At 41.0% G+C, this 20672-nt stretch overlaps 1 protein-coding gene across 1 annotated transcript in view; it reads right to left on the reverse strand.

Moving 5' to 3' along the window:
- Nucleotides 1-443: 443 nt before the first annotated feature.
- LOC109052050 (dnaJ homolog subfamily C member 13-like) overlaps nt 444-20672 on the reverse strand; it is a 44576-nt gene continuing 24347 nt past the window's right edge. The window contains 29 exon segments of the mRNA XM_042752181.1: nt 444-1327; nt 5583-5682; nt 5767-5910; nt 6979-7119; nt 7207-7386; nt 7466-7639; nt 8643-8685; nt 8767-8937; nt 9037-9163; nt 9266-9340; nt 10132-10231; nt 10307-10398; nt 10487-10664; nt 11164-11280; nt 11360-11473; nt 12809-13183; nt 14632-14751; nt 14837-14911; nt 15002-15186; nt 15264-15399; nt 15480-15558; nt 17027-17142; nt 17236-17437; nt 18327-18481; nt 18563-18608; nt 18738-18892; nt 18977-19061; nt 19302-19504; nt 19575-19679. Of these exon segments, the coding sequence (XP_042608115.1) occupies nt 1230-1327; nt 5583-5682; nt 5767-5910; nt 6979-7119; nt 7207-7386; nt 7466-7639; nt 8643-8685; nt 8767-8937; nt 9037-9163; nt 9266-9340; nt 10132-10231; nt 10307-10398; nt 10487-10664; nt 11164-11280; nt 11360-11473; nt 12809-13183; nt 14632-14751; nt 14837-14911; nt 15002-15186; nt 15264-15399; nt 15480-15558; nt 17027-17142; nt 17236-17437; nt 18327-18481; nt 18563-18608; nt 18738-18892; nt 18977-19061; nt 19302-19504; nt 19575-19679 (3891 nt within the window). The 3' untranslated portion in view covers nt 444-1229.

The following is a 20672-nucleotide window of genomic DNA, read 5'->3' on the forward strand; positions in this document are numbered from 1 at the left end:
GTGGACATGCAGTGTAATGCAGACAGACAGTTTAATGCATGCACCATCATCATATCTCTTTTATCCACCTTATTTTTAATGTAAGAGAGAATGTTTAAACTGTCAGTCATTCAATTATTTAGCTGTACAAAAAAAAAAAAAAAAAAAAAACCTGTTATGCTGCTTGTTATAAACTGGAATAGTTTTTGCATTATTGTGTTACTGTAATCATAAACACCAGTTTAATGGGTTTAGTGCACTTCATTTTGATTCTTATTTCACTCTTCTTTTTTTTTTTTGGTAAATGAATGCAAAAGGATTGCAATATTTTTTTCTCATCACCTTGTCAAATAAGGCTGACACAACGTCTCGATAAAAATACAAACGCATGAGAAAACCATACCTGAGCTGATCTTGTGTTTCTCGTCTTAACATGCATAAATCAGAAAAAACAAAACCCCAGCAGCTGTTGATTCCCTTTTATTCTTAAAATTTTATGTACAAGTGCAACTGATTTACTTTTTTATTTAATGTACATTCAATATAGAAAGTTTATGTACGCATATTACACTTAACATTTCACAATTGCACTAGTCTTTCACATACATTTGTAATCAGAGTCAGTACAATTTGTCCTTTGTTCTTTCAGACGCTCGTTTTCTGTTGGTCTTGATATATATGTAGGTATAAATAGTAGAGTGCTTTCTGGGGAAGGAAGGTTTTGTCGGTTTACAGGACGATGAGATGAGAGACGAACCAAAACAGATCACAAGCAGTGCGGCACATAATCAAATAATCACAGTTTGACGGGTTCCTTCTCAAGCTTCTCTTTCCTTCTGATAGCAAGCACTTACTCGAGGACTTCAGAATAAAAGTAAGAATATAGAGATGCAAGGCTGCGTTTCATAAAACGGAAAGCGTGTGGAGACGGGGACAGATAGAAGTCCAGACATGAGCTGAATGTGAGGCGCAGGAAGACGAAGAGACAGGGAATGAGAAAAGAAAAACAAATGCATAAAAATCTCTCAATACAAAAGTAAACTATTTTACTCCCCATGGAAAGAAATGATTTATGAGATGCGAGTGGATATAAAATGATAGAGGAGGAAGTAATCATGAAGTGCTGTGAGGGAGGATGATGGGCGCTCTCTCTCTTCCTGTGTTTCTCTCTCAGGATCAGGATCAGGATGGCGGCGCTCCGGAGCCGGTCCGTCTGTGTCCGGGTTCGTCTGGGGTTGTGTGAGTCTGGTTCAGCCCAGGTCTCCGGTGTCGTTGTCTACAGGCGGCGGGACACTCGGCATCACTGTAGAGCCGCTGCCTGCTGTCAGATAACCTGCCACTCCTGGACCTGAACACACACACATTATCAGCATCAGCATCATCATCACCATCACACACCATCATCACCATCATCATCATCATATCACACACCATCATCATCACCATCATCACACACCATCATCATCACCATCATCATCATCAAAACAATCATCAACATCATCACACACACCACATCAAAAATCACACACATCATCAAACATCATCACCATCACACACCCGCACACAATCATCATCACATCACACCACATCATCACACCATCATCACACACAACACATCATCAACACAACACACCAAAAATCACACATCACACATTACAATCACACATCAAGCATCAACAACACCACCAACATTCACAAATCAAAAACCAACAAAATCATCATCAAACACACACCAAAATCATCAAACAAATCACACACATCACAAAACATCATCACACCAAAAACACACACACCATCACCATCACACCACCACACAACAAAAAACACACACACAACATCAAACACAAAAATCACATCATCATCACACACAATTCATCACCACATCACAAACACACAAAATCAACCATCACAACAAACAAAAAATCACAACATCACAACACACACATCACACACCACATCACAAAACACACCATCAACACTCATCCATCAACAACATCACCATCATCACAAAATCAAAACACATCAAAACACACAAACATCAAAACACATCACACAACACAATCACAAAACATCATCATCACACACAAAACATCACAAAACATCACACACACATCATCACATCATCACAAACACACACCAACAAAAAATCACAACATCATCACAAATCATCATCACACATCATCAACAACCATCATCACAATCATCACAAACATCACACACACAAACATCACACAAAATCAAAAACACCAATCATCAAAAACAAAAATCACACACACAAAAATCACAACACACATCATCATCAAACATCATCACAACACCATCAAACACAACACAAAACATCACACACCATCACACACACATCACACATCATCACCAAACATCATCACATCACACACACAAAATCACACACAACATCATCACAACATCATCAACACACACACACCATCATCACATCACACAATCAAAAAACATCACACACATCCACCAAACACACACACCACACAACAATCACACCATCATCACACACAACACCATCATCACACACACATCACAACTCACCATCACAACCATCCACACACCATTCACATCACACACACAAACATCATCACACATCACAACATCATAAACATCACACAATCAACATCACAAAACACACCACAAAAACACACACACAAAACACACACACACACACACACATCACAAATCACACACACACAAACATCATCAAACATCATTCACCACACACCACAAACAACACACACATTCATCAACACCACACACACAACACCATCATCACACCACACACAACATCACACATCATCAAAATCATCATCACAATCACAATCACCATCACACACCATCATCACAAACAATCACACCATCAAATCAACAACACACACAACACACAACACATCAAAACATCATCAACATCAAAAATCACAACACACAAATCACAGCATCACACACAAACACCATCAACAAATCACACCTCACACCATCATCAACAATCATCACAACACACATAAAATCACACACACCACACCAATCAGCAGCATCACACACCACACACCACATCAACAAATCATCACCAATCAAACACACACAAACACAACACACAATCAACATCACATCATACACCATCACACCACACACACACATACATCACACACACACACTACACTATCACACACCATCATCACACACCATCATCACCATCATACACCATCACACACCATCACCATCATCATACACCATCACCATCATCACACACCATCATCATCACACACCATCACCATCATCATCATCATCACACCATCATCACCATCACCATCACACACACACATCACACCATCAGCATCACACACATCATCATCATCACACACACACCATCAGCATCACACACACACACACCATCAGCAGCATCACACACCACACACCATCAGCATCATCATCATACACACACACACACACCATCAGCAGCATCACACACCATCATCACCATCATCATCACACACTCTCTTAGTTTTGGAATGATAATAATACAGAGGAATGCAGGAACAGAAATGTTGGAATATCGTTTCTGCTCGGAGTGAACCGATTGAATTATTTTTTGTTTTCGAACCCTGCTTATAAGTGCTTCTTATTACTAGTTTGTGAAGATGTTGGATGTGTTTTGTTCCCAGATGCAGGTTAAAGTGACTCAAACTCATGACTGATGCAGTTCAATGTGGATCATTTACTGTGAATCGAATTGAGAGCTGCTCACGTGTACATGAACACAGTGACGCTTCACTGAAACAGCACAGACATTTACTTCATTAAATCCCAGGCTTTGCCATTAGATGACCACATGGTTTTGTTTTATCGTGCAGCTTCAGTAAATGATGACATTTTCCATTTGGAACATCACAGATGTGGATGAAATCTTCTGTACTGGTCAGAGGTAATTCTCTGGCCGATGCCGATATTTAGAAAACAGGGCAGCCAATGGCCGATATATGATCCCCACCCCCATCTCCAATATGTTTGGCCGATTTTTCAAAATTTATTCATCTCATAAAAGTGAGTTTAAGCATATTATTATTGATAGGATATTATAAGATAGTATTAGTAGTAGTAGCCCAATTTAGAGTAAATACATGGCTCAAAACTTAAGCACCTTCTCAAAACAGTTCTGAAGCATGCTTTATGTTTACTGACAGACACCAGTGTTTCCCACAGACTGCAGATTAATGCTCTGCCAGCAGGAGGCGCTGTTGGAGCAGATATATAGCGGTTTCCCTACTAAACAATGATACAAACACAAAAAAGCTCACAAACACTACTTTATCAGACATTACAGCAAAGACCAAATGAAAATGACATCAAAGCTTTTCTGAAGACAGTCGGTTCTTTTCAAAGATACATTCATATAAAAACATCCGCGCTGCATTTTAATTCTGAAACGTGAAGCGCTCATATTATTCAACGAAGTATAAGCCTTTTGGAAAATCTATTTGTGGCGGTTTTGATATAGTGACGAGCCATCTTAACTCAATGTATATTAAACACTGGACACTGCTGTAAGTCATATAGCCATAGTGATAACAAAAATAAAAGATTTCACACATATTACACAGCCTGCTGCTCCTAACTGCTTCAGAGTGTGCTGGCCACGAGCGATGACATCGTGGAGGATACTGTTGGACCTACACACACACTTCATGATCAAAGTTAATGTGTACGTTATAATCAGCACAGAAGTCTCGTCTGAATTGAACGTGTTTCTTCTTTTACATGCAATTGACTGGCTGCACTTATGAATATGATAACTTTCCGGCATCATTTCTAGTTGGGTAACACGTAATTCAGAAACGGTCAGTTTTGCCCTGCCACTAGCTGAAGCTGTGTGTGAACGAGCCGCTGCTGCTGAGTGTGAGCTGCTCCGTCTCTGTATATCGGCTGATGCCGGTTAGTTAAAAAATGCCAAAAATCGTCTAGTACTGGTATCTGCTGGGAACAGTGTTGTTCATTGAACACATCAGACAGAATGGCCAATCAGCAGTGTTTGAGAATCCGCTCTACAGAGCTCAAATGTTAGCAGGAAATGGAGGTTCTTAAATGTGAGTACCGACTGGTATCACGGCAGGCACTCTTGACAACACTAGCTGGGGATGTGACCTTCAGTGGAAACACTCATTACACGCTGCACGGAAGAGCGGAAGCACAGATGGAAATGAGTATGAAATGAGGCAGAAAGAGAGACAAAGCCATCAGAAGAGAGTCTACCTGCTTTACAGTAATAAAGAGGAGGCTGGGAAAACCAGGTGAGCTACTAAAGCCCACTGCGCAGCGGACTGCTGCCCGCCAGGAGAGACGGAGTGGACACACCTGAGGAGAGAGAGAGAGAGAGAAAGAGAGACAGAAGGGGAGAGTGCAGAGAGAGAGGAAGCAAGCAGACATCAGAACCAGCAGATGCAGAAACTGCAGCAGAAAGACCAGACAGCTCATATCAGACCAGCTACAGTCAGAGGGTCAGCACAGGTCAGTATGGGTCAGCACAGGTCAGTAGGGGTCAGTACAGTACTGCTCATCTCTCATACGCGGCGCTGTGCGGGACTCACCTGTCAGGTAACCTGCGGTCTGGGAGTCGGAGATGAAGAGGTCGTGTTTCTGGTCTTTGAAGGCACTCCACACAGTGGAACGAGAGAGGATCTCATTCACCTGAAACAAACCACACACACATCATTTCACATCACTGGCTTCAGTTCCAGAGGGTTGTACTGCGCTGCTGGACGAGGATCACACCTGTTCTCCAAACTGCAGGCTGCGGGTCATGGATTTGAGCGCTTTGACGATCTGAGCTTTGGTTGCTGACGGGTTTTCAAGAGTCTCCAACCCGACTCCCTCCAGCAGCTTCAGCAGGTACGGCACCAGATCCACACGAAGAGCCTGACTCCAGACAACATTCAGTCACAAAGAATATTATAATAATACATTTTTATTATATATTCTTGTTAAATATTTTTATAAATCGCTGTGAGTACAAAATTTTTTTTTTAAGAAATTGATACTTTTATTCAGCAGATCCATCATATTATCAGTGAAGACTTTGTTTCATTGTTATAATTTTTTTTTTTTTCAAATAAGTGCCATTCTTTAAAAATCCTAAATCCAAATAACAAAAAAATAAAAAGAAAAAAAAAAATGTATTTCTGAAGAGCATGTGACACTGAAAACTGGAGTAATGATGCTGAAAAAAAGGTATCAGAAAAAAACAAATGCAGCACAGCTTTGATCACAGAAATACATTACACTTTAACAGATATTCAGACAGAGAACAGCTGTTTTAAACTGTAACAATATTTCACAATATTACAGTTTTTACTGCATTTCTAAAAAAACAAATGCAGCAGAAGAGACTAGGACTGTCAAAATGGTTGAAAAACTAAATTCTAATTTTGTACTTAAATATGAGCAATATTCATATTATATTAATATTTTAAACTATTTCAGTTAGGGGGGAAAAAGCTTTTGGCTTCTCTCCAAAATATTACTTGCAGCGGTGATAGATGTCCCTCTAGAAGATGTGATATATTTGTTTTCTGTGTGAAGGGCTTGGTTTCAGTTTGGACGTAATCAACAACATCTCCGTATTGATGTTCTATTTTTCTGCAATATTTTGAATGAACAACGTAGCAGCGCCGCATCTAGTGGCTTTAACCGGATTAGCTTTGAAAAACATTGGAATGCAACGACACTTAAATCGCATCTCCTGCACCGCTGATGAAGCTGCCTGACGCACACTTAAAATTCAAATGCAACATTTTTGCATTCGAATGTGGATTTTATATAATTTAAATTTGACAAATATTCAAAATTCAAATTATTTTTTGACAGGCCTAGAAGAGACCTCTTTAAGAAACATTAAAACCCCAAACAACCAGAAAGTTGTAAGAGTTTATAAATGAATTAAAAACCTATTATTAAATGAAAAAAAGTCTGTAGTGTGTGCGTCACCTGTGCCACCAGTTCGGTCTGCTCTCGCTGGAACATGCGGTTCAGAGCCTCGCAGGCCAGTCCTGCCACATCAGCCCTGAGCTTCATCCCCGTCATCAGCGGGCCGATGGTGTCCAGCGCAGCCATGGAGCGCACACACAGCTGCAGGACAAACCACAGCAGCTCAGTCATCATCACACCACACTCAGAGTCACCGCAGCACATGCAGAGGGTGTGTTTGAGCTCTACCTCGTTGTCTGAGAGCACGTGGATGAGGCGGATGGCACTCTTGGGCACGGCGTTGTTCTTGTGGCTGAGCGCGGTCAGGACGCGGGGCAGATGTCCGAGAGGAGGAACCTGATCGGCCAGCTGCGTCTGCGTGCTGAAGAGACACACGGCTGCGGTGGTCACCGTCTCCAGAGCCTCACCCTGAGGACAGGAGAACACACCACATCCATACAGATGGCCACTCACATCACTCCTGTGTCTGCTGCAGTCACACACTCACGTTCGGGTTGTTCTTCTCCAGCAGAGCGGTCAGCGTGTCCATCAGCGACACCAGGAACTCTCGGGGCTTCCGTAAGACCCAGCCGGGCTGAGCGATGAAGATCCGCAGGAACACTCCACCGACCTCCAGCTCGCCCTGACCGGCTCCGTACTCCACCGAGAAATCCTCCGCCAGCTGCAGGACACACACACACACACACACACACACACACACACACACAAGTGACGGTCAAGACATCCACAGTGTGACAGCAGATTTCTGTTTCAAATAAATGCTGTTCTAAACTTTCTATTTATCTGTGAATCCTGAAAAATAAAATATATCACGGTTTCCATTAGGGCTGGGAGATATGACAAAAAAAAATTAAATCTTGTTTTTTACAGAACGATTGACCGATAATTGTTTTTTATTTTATTTTATTTTTTTTTTAGTTTTTAACTGGTCAACTTGAAAATGTAACTAAACATGATTCAAGTTACTTTTTCTTTATTAATCCTCTAGTTAAAGATAATTCTATTCCAAGTGCAGCACACATGAAGCTGTCAACATGATGTAAATGTTAAACCATATAATATAATAAAAAATCAAAAAAACACAACTAAAAACACCAACTGCACATATCCAACACATATTATATGTTCAGAAATAATAAGGAAAATGCTTTAATAAATGCAAGATAATTCAAATTCAAAATAACTGAAGGTATAACACCAATACACTATTATCTATAAATGTTGTGTAAAAACAATGAACAGCCGCTTTCAGTCTGTCACCATGATGCAAACATGAAATATCAGACATACAGCAGTAGTTCATCACAGCCTTTTTATTCGATTGCGCTGCTTTTTCTGTGTAAACATGGATGTGTTTGACCTGCGCTCGTGTCTCTTGCAGCGTCTCATGCATGAAACCGCTTTCTAAAAACACTGTGCTCAAGTTAAAAGAATTTCTCTCCCATAATCTTGCATTTTTTTCCTATTCCACTGCCGCGTCGCATCTTTATCAACACAGAAGCACATTCTGTGTAAGCGGCGCCTCACGATACTAGCGTGCCACACTTGAGCGGTTCATCTCATCTTTTCTCTCTACTGCTATCATTGCCATGTTGTGTCTAATTCTAATTTCTCACAAAACCCAAACTGTTTAGTGGTAAAACTGTAAATGTAAACAAAGCTACCTTCCAGCTGATGTCAGGATTGTCCTTCTGCTGCTTGAAGTGCCTGTGAGAACAGAAGCAGAGTCAGTGAGCAGAGAAACGAGGAGAGGGAAGGGAAGGACTGATCTGAGGTCAGAGGACTCACTCCAGCATCATCTCTCTGACGCTGGTGGAGACGGTTTCTCTCGAGCTGTCGTACCAGATCAGCTCGGGGTTCTCGTGCGTTCCCTCGAATATGTGCACCGCTGCCTCGGGGTTATCACGCATGGCGTCCATGAAGACGGCCGGCAGGAAGTGCATCAGGGGTCAGACGCACCTGAGAGAGAGCAGACACACAGCTGATCGAACGTGATAAAACACACAACCGGGAATCTAGACTCAAACGTACCAACGATCGATCCGATGCGGTAGAAACTGAAGGAGTCTTACCTTGGGTCCCACAAGCTTGTCCGAGGTCATCTTGGAGAAGAGCTCAGCTGTCTGCGTGCGCACCTGAGGATGAGTGGAGTTACAGAACAGATCCAGCAGGTAGATCAGCGCACCTGAGAGACAGACAGAGGTCAGAGGAGACTGCTCTAAGATCAGCTACTGAACACACACACACACACACACACACACACGCGCGCGCACACACACACACACACCTCTGTTCATGGCCTCAGTGATGATCTTGGTGTTGGAGGTCAGAGCGTACAGCGTCTCCAGCACCAGCTGACGGCCTGCAGACAGACAGAGACACGAGCGTTAGACCCCAGGAGAGGATAAACTCTACATTATCAATAATGCTGACATACACATATACAGACATTTTACTGATATAAATTATAACAACAAATTCTTTATTGTGGATTTTATGCCCAGCTGAACTTTTAAAGTCAAGCCAATTTTCAAAAGAAATCCAAATGTATTCATAAAGCAACTTAAAAACACAGAGTGGACCAAACTGCTGTACAATCACATAAAACACCAAATACAAAGAGAGAGATAATAAAAATACAATAAAATAAATAAACTATTATTAATCTAATCTGAACCAATAGTCATCACAAAGCAGCAAAGGCCTCATCAAACATGTCTTAACACAGCTCTTAAACAGGCATATTAAATTAAAAATAGAAATAAAGACTTAAAATCATTGGCTTAAAATTATATAGAAAATATTATGAATGTTATTAATAATAAAGAATATGTATAAATAAAAATCCATACATTGAAATATAAAAATACTGAATTCATGTGTGTGTGTGTATGTGTGTGTATGTGGGGGGGGGGGGGGGTGTGGGGGGTAAAATTAAATATTTAGATTTACTTACAGTACATCCACTTCAACTAAATAAAAATAGAACATTTTGCCTTGGCTACAACATTACCATTAATAAAAAAAAAAAAAACAAGTAATAGAAATATATATTTGTGATGGTTTTAATGCACTGTTCAGTGATCTGTAATAACGCTGTGAGGGCTGACCCTCCTCCACTGCATGTGTGTATGATTATTAAAGGTTCATTACTGGAGGGTAAGGAGTGCAGCAGCACCAGCAGACTGGGCAGCACCAGAGACTCAGCGATGTTGAGCACGCAGTCCTGGTTTGACGTGACCGTGTTCACCACCTGCAGCACACCACACAGTGTTAACAGACATGATGGTGTCAGTGAAGGATGAAGCAGCACAGGATTCTAACGCACCTCTAAAGCCAGCTGCTGGACTCTTCCGGCGCCGTGGACCCTCAGCAGAGAGAAGAGCAGCTTGAAGTGACCGATGCACTCCGTCTCAGAGCCTGCGACACACACACACACACACACACACACACACATCACAGACCGGCCTCTACACACACATGCGTCAGTCTGCTGTGTTTCAGGCACCTGGGTTGTTCTTGATGACGTTGCGGAGGGCTTCCAGCGCCATCTCGGCCCAGCGCAGTCTCTGAGCGTGCTGCTGTGACTCCAGCTTATTAGTCTGTGTCATCGCCAGCAGCGTGTGCAGATACTGAGCCTGAGAGCCCACATAGTCCAAGAGACTCGACGCGAACGCCTTCGGATACTGACAAACACACAGATCAGACTTTAACATAGCCGTCAGACACTCTACATTTAAAGAAATTAATACTTCATTCACCAGGGATGCATTAAATGGATCAAAAGTGTCAGTAAAGACATTTATAATGTTACAAAAGATTTCTATTTCAAATAAATGTTGTTCTTCTGAACTTTCTGTTCATCTGTGAATCCTGAAAAATAAAATGTATCAGTTTTCACAAAAATATTGTGCAGCACAACTGTGTTCAACATTGATAATAATCAGAAATGTTTCTTGAGCAGCAAATCATCATATTAGAATGATTTCTGAAGATCACGTGACACTGAAGACTGGAGTAATGATGCTGAAAATACAGCTGCACATCACAGAAATAAATTACACTTTAACAGAGATTCACACAGAAAACAGCTGTTTGAAATCATAATAATATTTCACTGTTTTTACTGTATTTTTGATCAAATAAATGCAGAAGAGACCTCTTCTGGATCTTCAGTACTCTCACCTCCAGAGGAAACACAGGCTGCTCGTTATAAACCCTAACGAAGATCTCTCCCACGATCAGCTCCTTCCCGTGTTCACTGAACAGGAACTCTGAGCCGAAGCTCTTGTCGCACTCGCCCTGTAAACACACAGAGAGTGAGTGTGACGTGAATCAGACGAGTGTGTGGAGCAGCAGAGGATGGTGAGGAGCGTCTCACTCTCTTGATGCTGCTCTCCTGCTGCTCCTCCAGGAACTCCATCAGCTCCGCTCGCGTGCCGTTGTTCCAGATCAAGTACGGGTTCTCCGAGTTACTGTTCAGCAGCTTCAGCACCTGGAGAACCGACAGATGAAGCACAGATCAACACACAGCCCCTGTGCTTCTATCCTCCAACCCCCACTGCTCGTATCACAGCAGCACTAGTGCTGGCACAGTACCACAACATCTGACACTACCACTGAAGAAACACCACGGCAAAAACACAGGACCACAGGAAGAGTCATCCAATAACACATAATAACAGAGATTACAGTTATTTTATCTAGTTTGTTTAAAGCATTTCAATCCCCCTTTAAAAAATAAATGAATAAATATAAATCACCTCCCAGTGCCTACAGCTAAATATAGATCTTTTGCTAAACGGATAATGATATTGTAAATATATTTAATGATATAGTAATTTTATTTCACAATAACAATTGATATCATTAATTTTTAATTTTAGTAATTTTTGATATTTTATCTTTGTAATTAATAAGAACACCGATACATGTAACAAACTAAAGGACAAATACAATAAAACAAAGACAAATGAAAAAATAGGGCCATATGAAATCCCTTTTATTTTTTATTTTAATTTTTTATTTTTCTAGACTCTATTTTAATGTTTACATTACAAAATGTTAATCAGAAAGCATGTCTAACTAATTAAATTCATGAAACTTACACAATTTAACCAATTTACTAAAAGTTTAACAAAAATTAAATTTTTAAGGCCCTATTAAATACCATATTATGTTTTATTTTTCTCAAATACTGCGAATCTGTTTTCATAAATTTTCTGAATTCCATTTTAATATTTTCATTAAATTTGAATAATCAAAACACGTCCAATTAATTGATAAAGATTAACTACATTTCATACAGAATTAATTAAATTATTTATTTATTTGTATTTTTTTCCAGAAATACTATGTTGCGTATGAACATTTCTTCTGGTAAATATTTTTTTCTGGTAAATATTCCTTAAATATTATTTTAATAATATTTTTATTTTTAGTAGTAGTACATTAACTTCTATTTTTATGACTGGATCGCACGGTTCCATCCGGGTTTTCCACATCGCAGAAATCATAGCACATTAAATTCTTAAAGTAGCGGTACTAGTGAAATGAGGACTCGTACGTCTTTAAGCAGGGTATCTCTGTATACCACACTGCTGCTGTACACTGAGACGGTCAGATGCAGCTATTAATCCAATGTGATAGTCATGTGTACCTCTGAGCAGTAAATCTCCATCTGAAGGCAACTCTCAACACACCCCGCAGGAGAAAGCTAACGCAGAACCCTGCTTCACTGAAAGATACGCCTATCACAGCTTCTGTCTATTCGTGATTGTGATGTAATTCTATTAATGTAATCTATTAATTATTATATGCTCGTCTGTACCTCTGCGGGCGAGCTGCGGCCCAGTCTGCGTGAGATGTAGGGCGTCAGCATGGCAGCCAGGCTCTTCCTGATGGCGGGGTTCTCCGGAGGGAGCTCTCCTTCGCCGGGCTCGTCCTCCGGGCCCCGGGCCCCGCTGTACCCCGCCAGCCGGCCGAGGGCCACCACGCTCAGCTTGGCCAGACTGTTGCACACCTGCTGCTGGTTGGTGTCCTGGCTGGCCTGCACGCCGCTCTCCTCCAGCGTGTAGTCGTAGCTGAAGAGGCTCGCCAGCAGGTGCCACAGCACCCCGGCCTGATACAGGTGCGTCTGCAGGAAGAAGTCCACCGCCAACGAGCTGACGCACTCCACCGCCAGAGACGCCAAGCGCGGCAGACCCTGAGAGAAAGCACAGGCTCACAGAACGCTCCACAGACATCACAACTCTGTGTAGGACTCTAAACTCTCTCTCTAGACTCTCCAGACCACTAACGGAACTAAACTGGAAAAATGACTCACTCAAACACATCACACAGAGGGTGCAAAACAGGAGATCAAATATACGAGAATAAGGCTGCACTTTATTTTAAAGTGTTCGTTACAGTGTAAATACATAAGCACTGAGTAATATTTATTAACAATGTACTTTCTGTAGAGTTTCATTAACTTCTGTTACTACAGTAAGTGCATGAAATGTGTAAGAACAACACTGTAAAACATTACTAAGCATTACCTAAAAATAAAAGTTTTAAATAAAAATGATTGTATTTTAAATTAAATAATTCATTTTATTTATATACTTTATAAAATGTATAATAATGAGTAAGGGATAATCAACGGCTTGCTGTGCATTATTTAAAGGCATTATGTGGAGGCAAGCCATTGATTATCCGCTTATTCCATCCTCATCTGCCATGTTATAGACAAGTTAAAACTAGTATTACTCTTTACAGCGCAGTACTTGACCAAACGGGTAGATATTTCCATCAGTTATGGCTCGTTAGCTCAGCATTCTGCCGCTTCAAATCAGATACAGAGATGCGGCAAGTTCACATTTATCAGAATGATTTCTAGCGTTTATTTCAATTAATTATTGAGTGATCGAGAGAGAGAGAGAGAGAGAGAGAGAGAGAGAGAGAGAGAGAGAGAGAGAGAGAGAGAGAGGGAGAGAGAGAGAGAGAGATGACAGCTGTGTGTGTTATCTGCGTGCTGTGTCTGCGCGTCTCTACACAAACAATTAATTACTTCAAAAACAGTGATTTTTCACCTTGTTGCTGAGGAATATAATGTCTATATCAATAATAAACACTGCAGGGAAGATAAAACAACAAGTGAATATTTTACAACAACTCAATCTGTGTGCACATCTTAATCTATGATCTTTTTTTGTGTGTGTGTGTGTGTGTATGTGCATCAATTAAAGCAGCGCATTAATATAGCACAGTGATTAAACTGACTTAAAACTACCTGTGCATTAAACAGTTTTACTACATACCTGCCAGCCAATCAGAATCCAGTATTCAGACAGACCATGGAGTAATAAATAATATACAATGTATACTAATTTTAATAATAAAATTTATTTTTGATGAAAGAAATCTTGACCAACATTTTAAGTAGCCTTATTAATAATAGTTACCAACCCCATAAAAAAAAAATAACAACACCTAAAAATAATAAAAAAAATAATAATAATATTAATAATAACAAGCCAATAATAATAATAAAAATCTCTAAATAAGCACAATATGACCCTTTTGAGAGCAAGTGACATGTTTTATATCTAGTCCATAATTTAATCTCTGACAGCAGTCAGATTCGTGTAATACAGCGATGTGTGTTCTTACCTTGCTGTAGTAGAGGATGTGACAAACATCTCTAATAATGTTGGGAAGCTCGACTATCTTCTCCCTGCACTCCTCGAACTGAGCAGCGACGCTATAGCACCTACAGACGTGCCCGCACACCTGAAGAACACCCACAATGCACTCTAAATCACACTATGAGCTCACTGCATTCTCTCTTCACGTGTGTGTGTGTGTGCTGCTGTACCTGCACTGCCATGTCCTCCGGTCTGCTGGAGGCGATGAGCACAGACACGCAGCGGGACAGAGCCTCCATCAGCACCTGACACAGAACACACACCCTCATCAACACCCAGCAGACAGTGAAGAGCCACTGTGTGACTGCTGCAGGCTCACGTCAACACATGCTGACCTCGATGCCGCTCTCCCGCCGCAGCTCCTCCGCGTTCAGCGCCGAACAGTTGACAGTGTGGAAGGCCAGCTCAGCGGCGGCCGGTAACAGAGCCGAGGTCTTGGAGAACAGCTGCTCGTCACCCGTCTCCATGGTGATGGTCTTAATTAGCATGGGGTAGCCGGCGTATTTATACGGCTCCAGTTCTGAGGAGAGAGAGAAGGAGATCAGCGTCTGAGCGTCTGAAGAGCAGGAGCTGTGTCTGAGAGCAGCTCGGTCTAACCCTGCTTGTGTCTGTTGAACAGGATGCTCTGGGCTTTGAGGATCAGGATGATGTTCTCTGGGTCCGGACCGTCCACGATTCGGGCCGATTTGGTGCAGAGGAACTCGTAGGCCTTGTTGACCTTCTCAAACATGTCCTGAGCGTACACACACAGCGAGACTGGTTAGAGTTTATCATTCATTCACTCATAACGAGACGCAGTGTTGCTGTACGTACCCTGCCCTCCGGATTCTTGTCTGGATGGTATTTCTGGGCCAATCTGAAATATGCTTTCCTTATCTTACTCTCTTCATGCCTTTAGAAGCACACACAAATCAACAAAGGACAAAGATTACAGTTAATAAGAACGGAGGCTAAGCAATCAAAAATACTAGTGATACACAATTAAAAGTCTTAAAGGTACAGAATGGAAAAAAAAGTTTTTTTTTTATTCTTAAGAGTCAGAATGGGATGAAATGGTCATGTGACTAAACCATAACTGGTTTTAAATCAAACACTAACAATAACGCAAATACAAAATCCTAATGTCATTCACCTGAAAAAGCACCTTGAAATTTTTGGGATTCCTGTAAAATGGTTTCTCGGCTGGAAAACCATGTTGGAATTTGAGGGATTCCTCTTAAATGGTTTAAATCGTATCTAGCAGATAGAAGCTTTGCAGTAAAATTGTGCGAATGTATGTCAGTGTCAGCTCCACTGAAGTGTGGAGTCCCTCAAGGCTCTATTCTCGCCCCCCTTCTGTTCTCACTCTACCTTCTCCCTTTAGGAACTATATTTAGGAAACATGGAGTTTCGATGATACACAGATTTATCTGCCACTTCAAAAAGACAATGGGTCTGGTATGAGCTCACTTTTGAGCTGCTTAACTGACATCAAGGACGGGATGGCGTTAAACATTTAAAAATTCAGTAAAAAACTGAGATTATGTTTTTTGGTCCATTCAGCTAGTATAAATTCTATTCTTGGCTCCCTGGCTGAGCATAATAAAGCAGTGGTGAAAAATCTAGGTGCATTTATGACTCAAGAGTTTAAATTTGACAAGCAAATAAATTTGGTGGCCAAATCTTGCTTTTTAATTTGAGACTTTTAGCAAAGATGAAGCCTTTTTTTCTTTTAGAGACTAAGAGATAGTTATTCATGATATTATTTTCTCATGCTTAGACTACTGTAGTTCTCTCTATATGGGAGTTGGCCAGAAAGCTCTGGCACATCTACAGGCAGCTGAGAGACTGCTGACAGGCACTAGAAAGCGTGATCATATTACTCCTATCCTGTCTTCTCTTAAATGCCCAAACCACCACCAAACTCAAAACACAATATAAATTTTTATTTTTAAATCTCTAAATCTCTTAATGATTAGTGAACCAGCATTTCTCTCTCAGGCCCCTGAGATCATATGTCCAGCTTAATTTAGAGCTTCCCAGATCGTGGGGACTGTGCTTTCTCAAACCTTGGAACTCAGATCCGCTCAGACCATCTCTAGTTTTAAATTTCTGTTAAAAGCTCATTTATTAACTGGGACTTTAATTCCTCGGGTGATTCATTCTCAGATGTGTATTTGTCTCAAGTCTTCCTGTTTTTATGCTATCCTTGATTTATGTCCATGTCCTTTCTTATTATTTTCTTTTCTTTGATGTACAGCACTTGGGCAACATCGGTTGTATTGAAATGTGCTTTATGAATAATAAACAACAAGTGTAAAAATAAAGTACTAAAAAAGTGGTCTCTTTTGTCTTTAACAGCAAGAGCGTGTCGGACTCACTGTCCCTGTCCTTTAGGGAGGTTCAACACTTCATAGGCGTCATCCACAGACATGGAGGGCGGCTTCTTCTCCACCTCTCTCTTCCAGGCGTCCAGCGTGTCCTTCAGCAGCTTCACCTGCAGGGGGCAGACAATCACAGAAGGCCTTCACATCACACGGAGCGTGCAGCTGGTGGATCGGGCACTGGACGTGTCTGTAGATGTGTGTACCGGGTCTCGTATGGGCCAGTCGGGGAAGCGTGTGGAGTCACACAGGTGCCGCAGGTAATAGATGCTGCAGAAGAGCTCGTTGTCCAGCTGAGGGAAGCTGACCACAGGAATGGGACAGTACTGATAGAGAGCGCGCGTGTTACTCTGCAGACGAGGACTGAAGTCTGCCAGATGAGCGGCGATCTTCTCGATCATCATACGCCTGTCAACACACACAATAAAATACCAGCATGAAGTGCGAATTCACCACGTTTACCTTTGGGTTAGCATAGTTAACTAAAACCATAAAGAACATGTTTGTTATTGGAATACAATAAACGTTAACAGAAATAACACTCACCTAGTCAACATGGCAATTTTTGTCATTTTCATTTAGTTTAATTTGATGTAGTAAAATAACAAATAAAAACTATATAGACATTTAAAAATAAAACGAATAAAAATGTCTTCGCTAAACTGAAAGCAGAAAATATAAAATGAAATCTAATTCAAAATATTAACAAAACCTTTTATAGTATCTCAGTGATACTAATAACACAGGTTTAGCCATCTAAAATCTCTCTTTAAAAAAATAAGTTAGGTTTTATCTTCAGTATTTATCATACAAAAAAAAAAATACAATAGGTTCAAACACAAATAAACAAAAAACAAATTCAATATCTTCAAAAACAAATGAACCAAATACAAATATACAAAAACGTACAAACTATATGAACCACAAAATATCAGAGGTATACAAAATCGCCTCTAGATCCACAGAAGTCTAGACTTTTTAACCTAATCTCAAAAAACACAAAAAAAAAACAAAAAAAAAACATAAAACCCAAAAACAAAAAAAAAAAAAAAAAAAAAAAAAAAATAAAATTAAATAAAAAAGACAAAACACAAAAAAAAAAAAAACAAAAAATAAAATATTAACCACAACTATAATAGTAACCAAAAATATGTCATTTAAATCATTTAAACCTTACTTTAGTTTTTTTTTTTTTAAATACAGTTTCAATTTGTAGTGTGTAGCGTTCACAAAGACAAATTCAAGTGTTACGAAACCCATAAACCCTGGAGCCACAGCCCAGGAACGAGATGCTCACCTCATCTCACTGCTCCAGATGGCTTCAGGCGTGTCAAACTCTCCCAAGAATATCTCGGAGAAGCGCTCGGCCTCGTAGTTCTCCAGGTAACACACCATGGCCTCCGGCAGCATCGAGCCCAACACACTCCTCTGAAGGATGTCCAGACCTTTCGCCTGCGTCACCAGAGAGCACAGATCAAACCTGCTCAGACTTACTCTGTATTCATCTATAGATGCATATATCTGCAGCTTTACCTCCTCTGATTTAAAGGCCTGCTTCAGGTGAGTGTATTTCAAGAACCTGCAGAGAAGATTTACGCATACAGGCAAGTTATCAGAAAACATGAATGGCATTTCTGGTGAGAACACATGATCAGGAGTTAAATGACACAAGTCTGAGTTCTCTTGGGCTGAGACGCAGGGAGAGTACCGAGCCACGGGCAGCACGTTGGAGCCGGTGTACATCATGATGAAGAAGAAGACTCCGGTGAGGTAGAGCCGCTGCAGGTTAGGGTTGTCCTGCATCACCAGGTACAGCAGGTTAGCCACCTTCTCCACCAGGATGGGGTCAAAGGTCAAGAGCAGCTGTGAAGGACAGGAGAATGAACACACGAGGTCCCAGGCTTTAGAAACACTGCTTTAGAGGAACACAGGGTCAGTGATGTGCACCTGGACGATGTGCGGCAGGCAGGTGCTGTCACTGATCAGTCTCTTCACCTTCGGTAAAGGCCTGATAATGGCATTATCTGGGTCCCTGAACACACAAACACAGAGGGCTTTATTATTTAGAAATAAATGTGTATTTAAACATATTCCAACACATGAAGATGTCTGAATGTCTTTGCTTAGGAAATGATGAGATGATTCTTTATTCTGCTATCCTCACTTATATAAAGAACTACAGTGTCCTGCACACACTAGTGAGACCAGTGTCTGGTGTGTGAATGTTTTGTGTGTGTCGTGTGGGTGCAGCTGTGAGAGAGCGGGACTGTACCGGCTGGGGAAGTAGGAGCACATGGTGATGAGCATGTTGAGGATGAGCGTGGCCAGGTCCGTCTCGTTCATCACGGCCTGTCCTGCGGCCAGCAGACACCACTTCAGCTGTGGGATGGACTGCAGCGGCCGCCAGCCGTCCATGCCCTGAGCCCAGCAGCGCGTCTTAGCCGTCAGCGTCCCGGCGCTCCAGAACTCCTGCATCTGAGCACACGGATGAAGAGGTTAAAGCCGGCTCACCTGCACACGCTCCGGCTGCGCTGTGAACACTCACCTCCTCAAAGCCGAAGGGCCCTCTCCTCTCTTTATCTGCGTTCCCAAAGTACCACTCCTTCTCGCTCTCTCGCTTCATGTCCGGAGAAGCCTCCAACACATTACTCTGAAACAAGGAAAATAAACACCAACACAAACTTGGCACCCCATAAAAAGAAATAATCACCAAAACTATGCCATTCTTTTGTGCTGATTTGTGCCGTTAAAAGAAACAACCATGACCTCTTCTTAAATAAAACAACCCATGATTGTTAAGTTTAGTCAGCTCTTAATGTTAAGTTTAGTCAGCTCTTAACCGTGTTTACAGTCACTCTCCACCCAATGTTGGCCCAAATTCCTTCGGTGAGACCAAGTCTAAATCCAGTGTTTGATTTGTGCGTTCATTTGTTAATATTAACACTGGTTATGTGATCCGTTAAAAAAGAAAAAACAAAACTCTCTTATGACCTCTTCTTAAATTTAACAGAATACTTTAACTCTTTCTGTCACCCTTACAACAAACGATTTTGCACGGCTGCAGAGTAATAAAAACTGTAAAAGTGCTTATAGAATGCTTTAAGCTCTCTGAACGTGTGAAAAAAAAGATAGAGATAGGCCGTAGAGCCTAACTGTAGTACATATATACGAGTGAAACTTCATATTTCATGGACTGATGAGCTTCCTAAATTAGATTTAAGCTTAGCTTAGCTTTGAAAGAAAAAAAACCTTCAACTTTCACCTTAATGCTTCATTGAAATTTAAGCTTAGCTTAGCTTTGAGCAGCAGCTTTGGAAATTAAGTTGAAATGGAGCGACTGCGACCATTTTTTTTTTTTTTTCTACCGCTAAACAGCGAGTATAAATTGTTCTTATATCTTTTGTGATTAACAACTTCATGGAGTCATTAAACACAAACATACCACTGAAAAAGAAGCTCTTTTGCTTACCAAGCTTTTGGTGATGAAATATTTATTTATGGTGTGACAACTTCACGGAGTTACAGCTGCTCAAGAAACATTTTGATCATAACACGTTGTGCCACTGTTTTTGTGGAAACGAATTTTCAGATTCACAGGATGAATAGGAAAGTCTCTTTATTTGAAATAGAAATCTACTGTACC

This window comes from Cyprinus carpio, chromosome B24 (genome assembly GCF_018340385.1).
Source record: "Cyprinus carpio isolate SPL01 chromosome B24, ASM1834038v1, whole genome shotgun sequence".
Taxonomy (NCBI): Eukaryota; Metazoa; Chordata; class Actinopteri; order Cypriniformes; family Cyprinidae; genus Cyprinus; species Cyprinus carpio.